The 13,015-nt window shown below is 43.0% G+C and overlaps 1 protein-coding gene across 2 annotated transcripts in view; it reads right to left on the bottom strand.

Moving 5' to 3' along the window:
- Nucleotides 1–13,015, bottom strand: part of LOC109889492 (furin) — a 185,181-nt gene that overhangs the window by 70,209 nt on the left and 101,957 nt on the right. For both annotated transcript variants that reach the window (XM_020480942.2, XM_031822921.1), the window contains exons 3-4: nucleotides 11,458–11,556; nucleotides 4,992–5,096 (exon numbers count right to left, since the gene is read on the bottom strand). In XM_020480942.2, coding sequence (XP_020336531.2) covers nucleotides 4,992–5,096; nucleotides 11,458–11,556 — 204 coding nt within the window. The remainder of the gene's footprint in view (nucleotides 1–4,991; nucleotides 5,097–11,457; nucleotides 11,557–13,015) is intronic.

Genomic DNA, 13,015 nt, shown 5'->3' with positions numbered 1-13,015 from the left:
ACCAGCCTCAGAACATTAAACATGAAATAAAGGGATTTTGGAACAATGGTTTCTGTCAGCCACAATGGTGGTCATGACGGTAGATGGAATATGAAAATGTATGTCATTTTTGTTTTGTTATTACAGGTTAATAGATGACGTTATTACGAAAACATTGTAACGTCAACAGTTTACCTAGTATATGTTTGAGGTTTATACATCAAAGAGAATGTTTTGGTAAAGATTAAATGTGAAGTTGTGTAAAATTGGATTTGAGTAAAATCTAGACCTTGCCTCTTAACTAGGTACGCCCAGAGAATTGCCCTAAAGGCGGTTACGCCCACTTCTGACACAAGGGCATAAAACATGTGAATAAAGAATTTACAGAGGAGACTACGTGACCCAAGCTGCAGCCGAGATCTAAAAAAGTAAACAAACCCAAAACGCAACACAAGTTTGAAGACAAATAAATATTTTTCTACCCAAGCTACAGATGAGTAGCTGTGTCTAAGCGGGTGAATTCAAGTCGAACCACCTAGCCTCCACTCCTCATCGAATCGGGGTATCTACACTGTTTCATTCCTACGCTGTGAGCTCTGAGCTACAGAGCGGTCTGTCCTCAGAAGAGCCCTTCCAGAACAAGGGCGAGGGAACAAACTCCTAAGCCAAAAGGACACTGACATCGTGTGTACGACCAGAGAGGTGCGCCGAAGAAGTGCATCATTGAGCAGCCTGGACGGTGCACGCGGAGAATCCACAGAGACCTTCCCCATGTAATTACATCATTATATTCTGACCCATAAGAGCGGTAGTTTGGGGCAAGGCTAGGGTTAGAATAAGCATAGCTGACAAATTCACCCAAATGTGTATTTCTCTCGTGTACTCTCTCTTTTTCTCTCTCTTTTATATCCCCATTTTGGGTAAGACGCGCCATAGTGTGTTCTAATCAATAGCCTAGAATGTGTTTTTGTGTGTGTGTGTATCTTTTATCATCATTTTAGCTTTCTAGTAAATAAATGCTCATCTAAGTGTGTGGTGTGGTACGAACTCATTGGTGAGACCCGGGTCCGTGCAGATTCCCGGATTATGCGACGTTCAGAACGAGATTGTAGAGGTAACTGATTAATTAGCGGCTGTTGTAAAATCGATATTCTGATATTCTTTGAGTTCATTTGGAAAATAGAAACTCAATAAAATTATTGAACAAAACTATGAATTACAGGGGACCGTTTGGGAAAAAACTAATCGAATCGTCCTCTGGAAAAACAAAGTAATAATTACATAAGCAACGTTCTCTAGTAATACTAGTCCCGTGCAAATAGGTATTTGGTCGTGTGCATGCGATGCATACATGTCATGTAAAGAGAGCAAGGGTTGAGGATAAAAGGGAATGTTTTTCCAAAAACAAATAAGGGGTTTTGGTAACGGAACTTTTCAGTCAGAAATGTCTGCAATTATGTTGCAGTTTCAGCAACAAGTACAGCTCGATAAACACTTTGACGTTCTGTGGTGGTCGCTGCAGCAGGAGAGAGACACACAAATGGTGCTAGTCACACAGTCACTCGCTGTTTTGTTTTTTTACACAGCGCAGCAAGTCTGAGCCTGGCCCGGCACAATCAGGGGGGGCAGGTAGCCTAGTGGTTAGAGTAACTGAAAGGTTGCTGGATCAAATACCCGATCTGACAAGGTAAAAATCTGTTGTTTTGCCCCTGAACAAGGCAGTTAACCCACTGTTCCCCGGTAGGCTGTCATTGTAAATAATAATTTGTTCTTAACTGGCTTGCCTAGTTAAATAAAAATCTAATCAATTGCTTGTCGGACTCCCTCTAGTCTTTTGGGTGTCTTAATTATTTAATCAAACCGTTTGCTTAAAGCATCAGACAAACTCAGTGAATATATTTGATTTGATTAAAACACATAGAATTTGTCAATATATGGAAAAACACATGTTTTAACATTTCTACCAATCGACTCCTGGTCGATCAAGATTTTTTTTAGTCGTGGACAGTCCTAATTGAGTGACAGGTTGGCACAAAAAAATCAGCACAGTGGACAGAGCGCGCAGCGGTGTGTATTGGGGGGCTATGGGAAGCCACGGGCCGGTTATGTATGGGTATCTACAAAAAGCAGGAAAAAAACACTTCTCACTTCTCATCTCTACGGTAGCTGAATAACGTCATATGCCACCACCTGTAATATTTGATTTTGATTGATAAGGGCAGGGTCAAGTTTACCGTTGAAACTGCTTCACTCTTAGCTAGTGTCACGGTCGTCATAATGAGGAGACCAAGGCGCAGCGTGATAAGCGTACATAACTCTTTTAATGAAAAGAACGAACATTGAACAAAACTATACAAAAACGAACCGTGAAGCTATATGACTAGTGCAAACAGGCAACTAAACATAGAATAACAACCCACAAAATAACCAAGAAATATGGCTTCCTAAATACGGTTCCCAATCAGAGACAACGATAAACAGCTGCCTCTGATTGAGAACCAATCTAGGCAACCATAGACATATAAACACCTAGACTAGAAAAACCCTAGACATACAAAAACCCCATGACATACAAAAACCCCTAGACAATACAAAAACTAAACAAACCACCATTTTCACACCCTGACCTAACCAAATAATAAAAACAAAGATAACTAAGGTCAGGGCGTGACAGCTAGCTAGCTGTAAAACGTGTTCGTGTTATTAGCCTTGGCCTATTTAGCCAGCTTGAACCAGCTAATCTGCCACAATGGATATCAGAAATGGCCTTTGCCAAAGTACCCAAACAAAGGAGGAGGAGAACGCTGAGCAGCAGCAGCATCATACCACCGAGGCTGCCGCTCAGCCCAGCAGCGATGATGCTGCCGAGTTCCAGCTAGCTCCGTGTGCAGAGCCTACCCACGCCTCCACAAGTTCCGCCAGGACAATGGCTCCACAGCAGTTTCCATCTCAGACTGTTTCTGATGATCTTGGAACAGAGGAGCCAGCCCAGGTTAGCCTAGAAATCAGCGATTTCAACTGCCCCCTTAGTCACTTTATGCTGGCGCCGGGTCTGACACACAGTGTGTCTCCGGGAAGCCTCTTTGGCGGGGCTAAGCCGAACAGAGCAGGGGCTGACTATAATTTCCCTGTCAGAGGAAGCAGGCCTGCAGCTGGAAATATGAATAAGTGAGAGATCCTGATGAGAGCATTTACCTTGCTCAGGGGAATTATAAAAACAGCTCCACTCTAACCAGCAGGGAGAATTGCAGGAGAGGGAAGCGAGATAGAGCAGAGGAGAATGTGTAGGAAGTGACAGATAAAGAGTGAAATGTAGAAGATAGATGGAGAGTGAAGACAAAAATATAGAAAAAAGAGAGAAAGTGAAAGAAGGAAGGAGGCAGAGAGAAAAACAGAGTGAAAGAGGTAGAGTGAAAAAATATGCTTCCCCCTAGGGGTCCTTTTTCCACCTCCCAAACCTCCCTGCTGATTTCTCCTAACAAGGCAATCATCCTGCTGGGCCAATGCACTGTCAGGGCCTTTAGCCCCAGGGAAGCCACTGTGCTGCTGACATGGTCTAAGGAACTACACAGACTAAGGCAGTTATTTCCTGCTTGTGTCATCCTTGAGGCATACAGTATAATGTCGTCTTATTTATACAGCCTATGAGGAAGCAAATGTTGTAACAATTTTCAATCGTTAGTTGAATAGTCTATGGCAGTACCTACTATGTGCAAACCCTGTATTCCATGAGGAAATACTCAGACAGGGCAAATAAAAGGTTAGTATACACTGTCCAAAAGGCTTGTATGCAATATCACCCTATAACATCTGCATTCATCCCATGCAAACCTCATTACAAACAATCCTCCAGTGTTTGGCTTTAGAGGAACGGTGGAACAGCCTCAAACAAACAGCAGAACAGGCTCAGAGCCTTCAGCCGATTAGAGCAGTAATGCTGAATGACAGAGGTAGTTTCACAGCCTTCCATTCACAGGTGATTTATGTCTGGCCCAGTCAATGCTGGAATTAATCCATTCACATCACCACATGGCTTAGTTCAGAAAATGAGGAGGAGGATAAGGGGAATTCAAAGCATCCCTGAGCCTATGAGAAGGAGAAAATGAGAGAAGGAGGATGGACATTGTCTATTTTTGAAAGCAACAGTGCTACAGGTTTCATCATGGCCTTCTGTTTCATTAGCTCTGATCTGGAGCCTTTCAAACATATGACAAACTGAGGATCATTTGGTGACATTTATATTGATGAATGACAACCGGTTGATAACAGAGTCACAGTCCTGTTAATCAGCTTTCAACTTTGGCAAACTGTCCTTCCAGTGCTGCCTGCAGACAATTTATTATTTCCATGTAGTCTTTGCCATCAATTATTCATTACACATGGCAAATAAACTTGGGCCTTGACAGTTGAAGTAAACAAAGTGCCCTTTAGAACTTTTTGACGACATTCAGTTTGATAAACGATACCCAGGTGATGAGTGCTCTCAGCAGGCAGCACATCCAGCTGTTTCAGCTAAATATCAAGAGACTTACAGACTGGGGGGAAACAAAGTCGGTTTCTCACTGAAATACTCTGAACATCCTGCCCTTTCTGTACGGCAGCAGGTTTCTTTGGTCTGAAGGTGTGAACGGGGTAAACAGCAGTGAAGTGCATTTCTATCGTTTCCCTACGGCTACTCTAAATGCCCGGAGACAGCTATTCAATTAGCTCATTTGATTAGATCTTGTTTTCCTTGAGGCATTTAACACAGCTGCCTTGGCTTAATCCCTATATCACTACAGGTATTTATGTTGCTGTCTTATACATTTGAGATAATATCAAAGGGGTGTTGAAGAGGTTCTAATTAAAATTGTCCAATGTGTTCAACAAGGGAGAACTCCTGGCTTCGGTACAGTATAGAGGGTACAGTGTTATGGGGGATCTGACTTTTACCTTTGAGAAAGTGCCTTTGAGATACTTTCTGTAATAAAAAAAAGTGCTATATAAAATAAGTGAAAAATTATTATTACTACCTTGCTCACCAGGTACCACTGCTGGGGGAATTTGGGGTCGGAAGGTTCGTTGTAATCATCCCTCTTTTTCCTCCGCCTCGACACCTGCTGCTCCACCCAACGCACCTAGAGAGGAACACACACACACACCCATTAGCTCTGGTAATGAAACAACCATGACATGAGAGACAACTATCCACAGTCTGCCTCCCACGTTGGCTTTCATGTGGCCGTCAACACTCTAATGGTTAAGGTCCTACAGCCGCATACAGACTTTACAAACTGTCCAGCGGGGTTAGTTTAGCAACATCTAAAGTGAGAGTTAGGAGGCAAATCTCATTAATCTGCTGAGAAGTTGTGCATATGTGTGTGTGTATGTGTGTTTCATCACCCTGCTGTAGGCAAATGTGCCAGAACTTTCTGCTCGATATACGCGGTCCAGTGGGTAGTGTCTGTCTAGTGTCTGTCTAGTCATAGTGTCTAGCCCAATAAATTATCTTATTGAAAAAAAGGACATGAAGCTAACTACAGTCAAACAAATGCAAATCTAATGCTGGGCTGCTAGACACTGTGTCTGGCTTATAGAGAGAGGAGATACATAAACCATAAGGCCACTGCCACAGCCTCCAGAATCACTGCACTGTGTGTGTGTGTGTGTGTGTGTGTGTGTGTGTGTGTGTGTGTGTGTGTGTGTGTGTGTGTGTGTGTGTGTGTGTGTGTCATCTACAAACTCCACAGAGCGAGAGGAGATCGGAGAGAGTAGGGCCTGCAAATATCCCCTCCTAAGTATGCAATAAGTAACGGTGAGGCCCTGAAACATATCGATTCCTTCTGCCCCTCACGGAGAGAGTAGAGGAGAGGAAAAGAGAGAGAGAGGAAAAGTAGAGGAGAGGAAAAGAGAGAGAGAGTAGATGAGATGAAAAGAGAGAGAGAGTAGATGAGAAGAAGAGAGAGAAAGAGAGAGACATGAGAGGAAAGAGAGAGAGAGAGAGAGATGAGAGGAAGAGAGAGAGAGAGAGAGAGAGAGAAGATGAGAGGAAAAGAGAGAGAGAGAAGATGAGGAAAAGAGAGAGAGAGAGAAGATGAAGAAAAGAGAGAGAGAGAAGATGAGAGGAAGAGAGAGAGAGAGAAGATGAGAGGAAGAGAGAGAGAGAGAGAAGATGAGAGGAAAAGATGAAAGACAAAGAGAGAGAGGAGAAGAGAGAGAGTAGATGAGAGGAAAAGAGAGAGAGAGAGAGAAGATGAGAGGAAAAGAGAGAGAGAGGGAGAGTAATGCACACACTACAATTACTTAGGTTTAAAAATAAGCTCAACTGGACACCTTAATGAGGCAGTGAATGAGCTGAGAGACAAAGCACGCAGGGCATTCTACGCCATTAAAAAGCTAATTCAAATTGAAATACCTATTAAAATTTGGCTAAAACTAACTGAATATGTCATTGAACCAATTGCACTTTATGGCAGCGAGGTGTGGGGTCCACTTGCAAAACAAGATTTCATCAAATGGGACAAACACCCCATTGAAACCCTGCATGCAGAGTTCTGTAAGATTCTCCTACATGTTCAGAGGAAAACTACAAACAATGCATGCAGGACAGAATTAGGCCAATATCCACTAAACATCTAAAATACAGTGACCCCCTCTCATATCATTACCAAGCCCTGCAATGCCAAGAGCTGAGCAAAGAAAAGAGTCCCCTCATCCAGCTGGCCCTGGGGCTGAGTTCACAAACCTGTTCTACTAACGCACTGAAGCCTCAGGACCAGAACATCCAATCAACCAGAATAAACCAAATTACAACACAGTCAAAACAAAACTATATTGCTTATTGGGAAACACAAACACAAGCACAAAGCAAAATGCAGTGCTGTCTGGCCCTAAATGGACAGTACACTGTGGCTAAATATTTGACCATGGTTACTGATCAAAACTTTAGAAAAACCTTGACAAAGTACAGGCTTAGTGAGCACAGCCTTGCCATTGAGAAGGGTAGACCCAGGAAAACCTGGCTCCCTGTAGAGGAAAGGCTGTGCAACCACTGCACAACAGCAGAACCTGAGACGGAGCTCCATTTCCTGACAAAATGTCAAAAATATAAAACAATTAGAGAGTGTCATTTTCCCAAATTTGAAACCCTTATTCAAGGTTTCAAAGACCTTTCTGATGAGGATAGGCTACCCGTCCTGTTGGGGGAGGACGCAGAGAGCTGTGGGTTGGCAGCGCACTACATTGCTGCCTGCCATAAGATTATTGGACAGTGTCTGACAGACCAAGCAACCTGCACATGTCCTCTACTGTATACTTATTGTTATTGTTGAATGTATGGTTATTTTGAAACTTGGTTATTGTTGTTACTGTTGTCCCGTTGACAATTTGATTCTCATTTTTATTTATTTTTATATTGTAAATATCCAAAATAAGCTTTGGCAATATGTACATTGTTACGTCATGCCAATAAAGCGAATTGAATTGAGAGAGAGAGTAGATGAGAGGAAAAGAGAGAGAGAGTAGATGAGAAGAAAAGAGAGAGAGAGAGAAGATGAGAGAAGATGAGTGGAAGAGAGAGAGAGAGAGAGAGAGAGAGAGAGAAGAAAATAGAGAGAGAGTAGATGAGAAGATAAGAGAGAGAGTAGATGAGAAGAAAAGACAGAGAGAGAAGATGAGAAAGAAAAGAGAGAGAGAGATAGAGAAGATGAGAGGAAAAGAGAGAGGGAGAGAGAATGAGAGGGAGAGAGAATGAGGGAGAGAGAGAGAGAGAGAGAGAGAGAGAGAGAGGAAAAGAGAGAGAGAGAGAGAGGAAAAGAGAGAGAGAGGCGAGGAGAGGAAAAGAGAGAGAGAGAGAGAGAGAGGCGAGGAGAGGAGAGGAAAAGAGAGAGAGAGAGAGAGAGAGGGGAGAGGAAAAGAGAGAGAGAGAGAGACAGAGGAGAGGAAAAGAGAGAGAGGAGAGGAAAAGAGAGAGAGGAGAGGAAGAGAGAGAGAGAGTAGAGGAGAAGAAAAGAGAGAGAGAGTAGAGGAGAAGAAAAGAGAGAGAGAGAGATAGGAGAGGAAAAGAGAGAGAGTAGAGGAAAAGAGAGAGGGTAGAGAAGAGGAAAAGAGAGAGAGAGGAGAGGAGAGGAAAAGAGAGAGGGAGGAGGAGATTATAAATAGGGACGGGCACAGTTATTCAAATATATATATTTTTAAAGGCTTTGTAATTCAATACAAATGTGACATCACTACATAGCCTACAAGGATAGACCATTACATTTAAAATGTTTATAAAACAATAATTTTTATGATTACACTCCACACTTATTGTTATTGTCAGTCAAAAAAGTGGCGTTACAGTCAGAGGCTCCATGTGTGACAAGTGAAGAGGGAGATTTCTAATTAAAATGGAATTAAAATTAAGGAATTAAGTTGGCTAAATGAGAAGGAGTAGGGTACAATGCTCAACTAACAGGTAGGCTGTTGTTTCATATGAATGGAGTTCATATGAGGACAAGGATGCCTCTAAATAGCTTCAATTAGCCTTGCTACGGTAGCTAGCTAGCTTCTTTACAACCATTTGATGCAGTCCATACAGGCACTAACAGATGGTATGAAAGTTTGTTAACTAGCACAAGTCAGATTCACTATTTTCTCTCTCTCCCTCTGTGCCACACACAGACTGTGCCACACACAGGCCCCTGCTCCTATCTTGCCCCTCCTCTCTCTTGTGTGAGCAAGTCTCCATTGAAGTTAAAAAATAATGAAAAATCCTTTAAAAACACATGTATTTCGACTATCTGGATATCCGAAAAAATAACATATTATTCCAATATTGAAATCATTTCAAAGGCTCATCCCTAATGACAAAGATTCCCCGGGTTAATGGCAGGGGTTATGGGACGCTGTGTGATTATTCAAAGCAGATGTACAGCCAGGCAGGGCTGAAGACATGAGACAATGTGATGAATGGGAGAGACAGGTCTAGTATTAAATCAGAGGAGACGTTTTACATGTATTATTTGCCTAATCCTTACATTATACCGTCACAAACATAGAGAGAGTTCTCTCCTCTGTATGTTCAGCAAAGACATTGAGTTCATTAATATTCAGATGAAACCCACACACATTTGACCTTTTCTTAAGTGTATTGGCAACTCTACTGTTGTGGTCGCTGTCTGACAGAGTGCCCCTGGCCTCGCCCTGGGCAGGCTCTGTTAGAACGAGGTTACCCTGGACAAGCTGTTCCCCAGCCTGAACCCTTTTCATCTGCAGCCTGGGGGGGGGGGGGGGGGGGGGGGGGGAACTAATCCCTCTCTCTGTGTGTGTGTGTGTGACAAAGTTGCCCTATGTAGTAAAATATATCTAGTGAGATCTTTCTCTTCAACATCAGATGTTGTATTTTTCTGTTTACACTAGCCTTGGAGGTCGTGTGGCCAAAGCCACATTCCTGCTTCATGTGTGAGTGCAGCTATTAGCATACCGTAAATTCCATAGTAGACAGACAAAACCAAATAAGGACAGCAATTCAAACTATACATGAGCTTCTCATCTAAACCATATTGTGCATAGTGTTGCACACTTGATTAATGCAATGATTCACAAATGTGTGAATATTTTACAAGCCTTTCATTTTCCATTTGGCTAACAGAGCAAAAATGTTGTCTAGTGGTATTAAGGTAATTAGGGTAATTATTACAGGAACGTGGTGTGGGAGAGCCGTTGTCTTAACATTGAACCATTCAGAGGGGGCGGTATGTAGTGTGTATGTCTCCCACACCACCGCCGTACCTCCGGATGTAGTGTGGGTGACATACATTGAAGAGAGATTTGAATCTTGAGCCGTCTCTTTAAACTACACACGTATCTCTTCTGTACCTAGTTTGTGTCGTCAAAGTAAAGAGGCCTACATTGGGATGAAAGCTGATTCTGGACCCAACCCTTTGATATTTTAAGTAGAAAGTAGAAACCAATATTGCATTTTAAAAGCCTGTTATATTAAATGAAGTGCCTTTTAGTATAGACCACATGAAGAATTGAATTCAATAAACCTCATTTCTATCCCTACCGGCCAAGCCCTCCCTAACCCGGACGACGCTATGCCAATTGTGCCAAAAATCAGCACTTTGACATGTCCTTCCTCTATGATTCTAGGAATATTTGAATCCACTTAAACCCCAACATTAACACCAACATTAACCCCAACATTTCTCCAAGTTTTCACCATTATTTTAAAGCCCTAGTTATTTTGTTGCTTTGACAAAGTAATTTATGAAGATAAAGTTACACCAAGTGACTCCTTTCAAAAGGCACCGAATTGGAGGAACAACTCATCTGTGCTAAGGGGAAGTTTTACCAGAAGCCCCGAGGACTGGAGGGGCCAAGGGTTAAAGCTAACACACTGTCCGGGTCCAGAAAGCAGCGTGGGCACAACAGCCTGGGGCTGTGTCAAGCTCTTCCAGCGTTTTCATCAGGGTGCATACAGATGTAGGAACTCATTTTTAAATGTCAGACTCGATTTGCCCCAATGAAAAATGTATCATCAACCCCTACACATTTTTTTCTCCAATAATTGTAATTCACATTTCCTTTTGCTGCAGGATTATTTTCCTGCTGTAGCAAAATGGCTCAAATTAAGATCCTACATCTGTATTTGGGCTTTTGGAACATAAGAGTCCTCCAGAATGAGCATCTGGATAACTCCCTTTAGATTTACAGTAGTAGTAGTACATAAAAGGCCTGATCTCTACCCAAATACCCCAGCACACTAAATTACACGTAATAGAGTGTAAACATGATTGTTTCTAGCTTAGGTTAGTTACAATTGTGTCCTGGCTGTGCATCAGATCAAAAGATTGTCGAGTGACTGGAGTGACCGCCCGGGAGCTGAGTGGGAGAGCCGTGCAGATAAGCTCAATCAGACCATGCATCAGACCGGGGGAAAAAGTGATGAGGAAGGAGCTTCCTATCAAATGAAATGTCCATTAGTCTCAAGTGGAATTCTCGTCTCGTCACATTTTCGTCAACTAAAATGAAAACTAATTTGCTACAGTTATCAAAAACATTTTCATTGCATCTCGTCTCGTTATCGTCATTCGTTTGTCATAGTTATTTTTGACGAAATGAACACTGATCCAAACAATATAGTTCTGCCTGTAACTGTACTGCATAAGGCAGAATGAGAGCATGCTCGAGGAACTGAACTTGAAAAGTAGAGTTTTGATGCACAATTATGCTGGAGGATTTGAATAGAACAAGCAGACTTCGAGGTGAAAAAGACTTGTTCTCTGTTGCCGAGAGAGCTGAGAGCGCAGTTACAGCCAGCTGCCTAAACAAAGCAAACTTCTGGGTCTGTGAACGTCCTTGTGTAACAGATGGGCTAATGTCAGGATTCCTCTTCTCATTAACATTTGGATAAAATCAATACGCGCCACAAAATAAGAATGCAAACACAGACAGGTCCAGCTGTTATTATGTGGTTTGGAGGAACATTTGCATATATATGACTCAGTAACATACCTGTGGTTCCTTCTGCAGTCGGACATATGTTCCCCTGTGGCCTGATAGGGATTTCTTCACTACGGTGTGATGACGGAAGTGATAATAATCCCCGAACACCTGCAGACACAGAAAAAGAACATTGGAGATACTGATATCAAGTCCCAATGAAAACCAAAGAAACACATCGATAGCACGAGGGCATACATGTACACGCACATTACATTTTCAGACAGCTAGAGACAGACAAATACATTACAAAACCTCCGCCACGTGGCACAGAAATGTCCCAATGTGGTACCTGCACTCACTCATAAAATAGCTTTTAAGGCTAGGGGAAGGCATATTCTGTACACTACACCCTTCCTCTGTCCTCCACACAGTCGGACAGTTCCTTCTGTCTGTGGCCTCCATTTTTACTGTCAGTCTGGCAATATCTGACTGGTACCTGCAGAGTCCTGCAGAGTTCTCTTTCACTGACTGCTCAAATCAAATTATATTTGTCACATGCTTCGTAAACAACAAGTGTCGTTGAGCGCAAGGTAGCCTAGCGGTTAAGAGCGTTGGGCCAGTAACCGAAAGGTCGCTGGTTCAAATCCCTGACCTGATTAGGTAAAATAAATCTGTTGATGTAACTTGCTCTGGATAAAAGTGACTAAAATGTAAAATGTGTAGACTAACAGTGAAATGCTTCTCTACTGGCCCTTCCCAAATGCAGATAATAATAACACGAGGAAGAATTACGCAATGAGTAACGATAACTTGGCTATATACGCGGGTACCAGTACCTAGTCGATATGCAAGGGTACGATGTAAATGAGGTACGTAGGGGTAATGTGATTAGGGAATAGGAAGGGGGTAGAAGCTATTTAGAAGCCTCATGGACCTATACTTGGCACTCCGGTACCGCTTGTAGTGCAGTACCAGAGAGAACAGTCTATGACTTGGGTGGCTGGAGTCTTTGATAATTTTTAGGGCCTTCCTCTGACACCAACTAGTATAGAGGTCCTGGATGGCACAAGTGATGTAGTGGGCCGTACGCACTACCCTCTGTAGCGCCTTGCGGTCGGTTGCCAAACAGTTACCATACCAAGCCGTGATGCTCTCAAATGGTGCAGCTGTAGAACTTTGAGAATATTAGGGCCCATACCAAATCTTGACGGGCCTCCTGAGGGGGCAGAGGCGTTGTTGTGCCTTCTTCACGACTGGGTTGGTGTGTATGGACCATGTTTAATTCTTAGTGATGTGGACACCGAGGAACTTGAAGCTCTCGACCCGCTCCACTACAGCCCTGTCGAAGTGGACAGGGGCGTGCTCGGCTCTCTGTTTCCTGTAGTCCACGATCAGCTCCCTTGTCTTGCTGACGTAGAGGTAGAGGTTGTTGTCCTGGCACCACACTGTCAGGTCACTGACCTCGCCCTATAGGATGGCTCATTGTCATTGGTGATCAGGCCTACCACGTCGTGTCGTCAGCAAACTTAATGAAGTTGTTGGAGTTGTGCGCGGCCACACAGTTGTAGGTGAACAGGGAGTAGAGGAGGGGGATGAGCACGAACCCTTCTGTGGCACTTGTGTTGAA

This window comes from Oncorhynchus kisutch, linkage group LG4, assembly GCF_002021735.2.
Source record: "Oncorhynchus kisutch isolate 150728-3 linkage group LG4, Okis_V2, whole genome shotgun sequence".
Taxonomy (NCBI): domain Eukaryota; kingdom Metazoa; phylum Chordata; class Actinopteri; order Salmoniformes; family Salmonidae; genus Oncorhynchus; species Oncorhynchus kisutch.
This window is presented reverse-complemented; position numbering and strand designations above follow the sequence as displayed.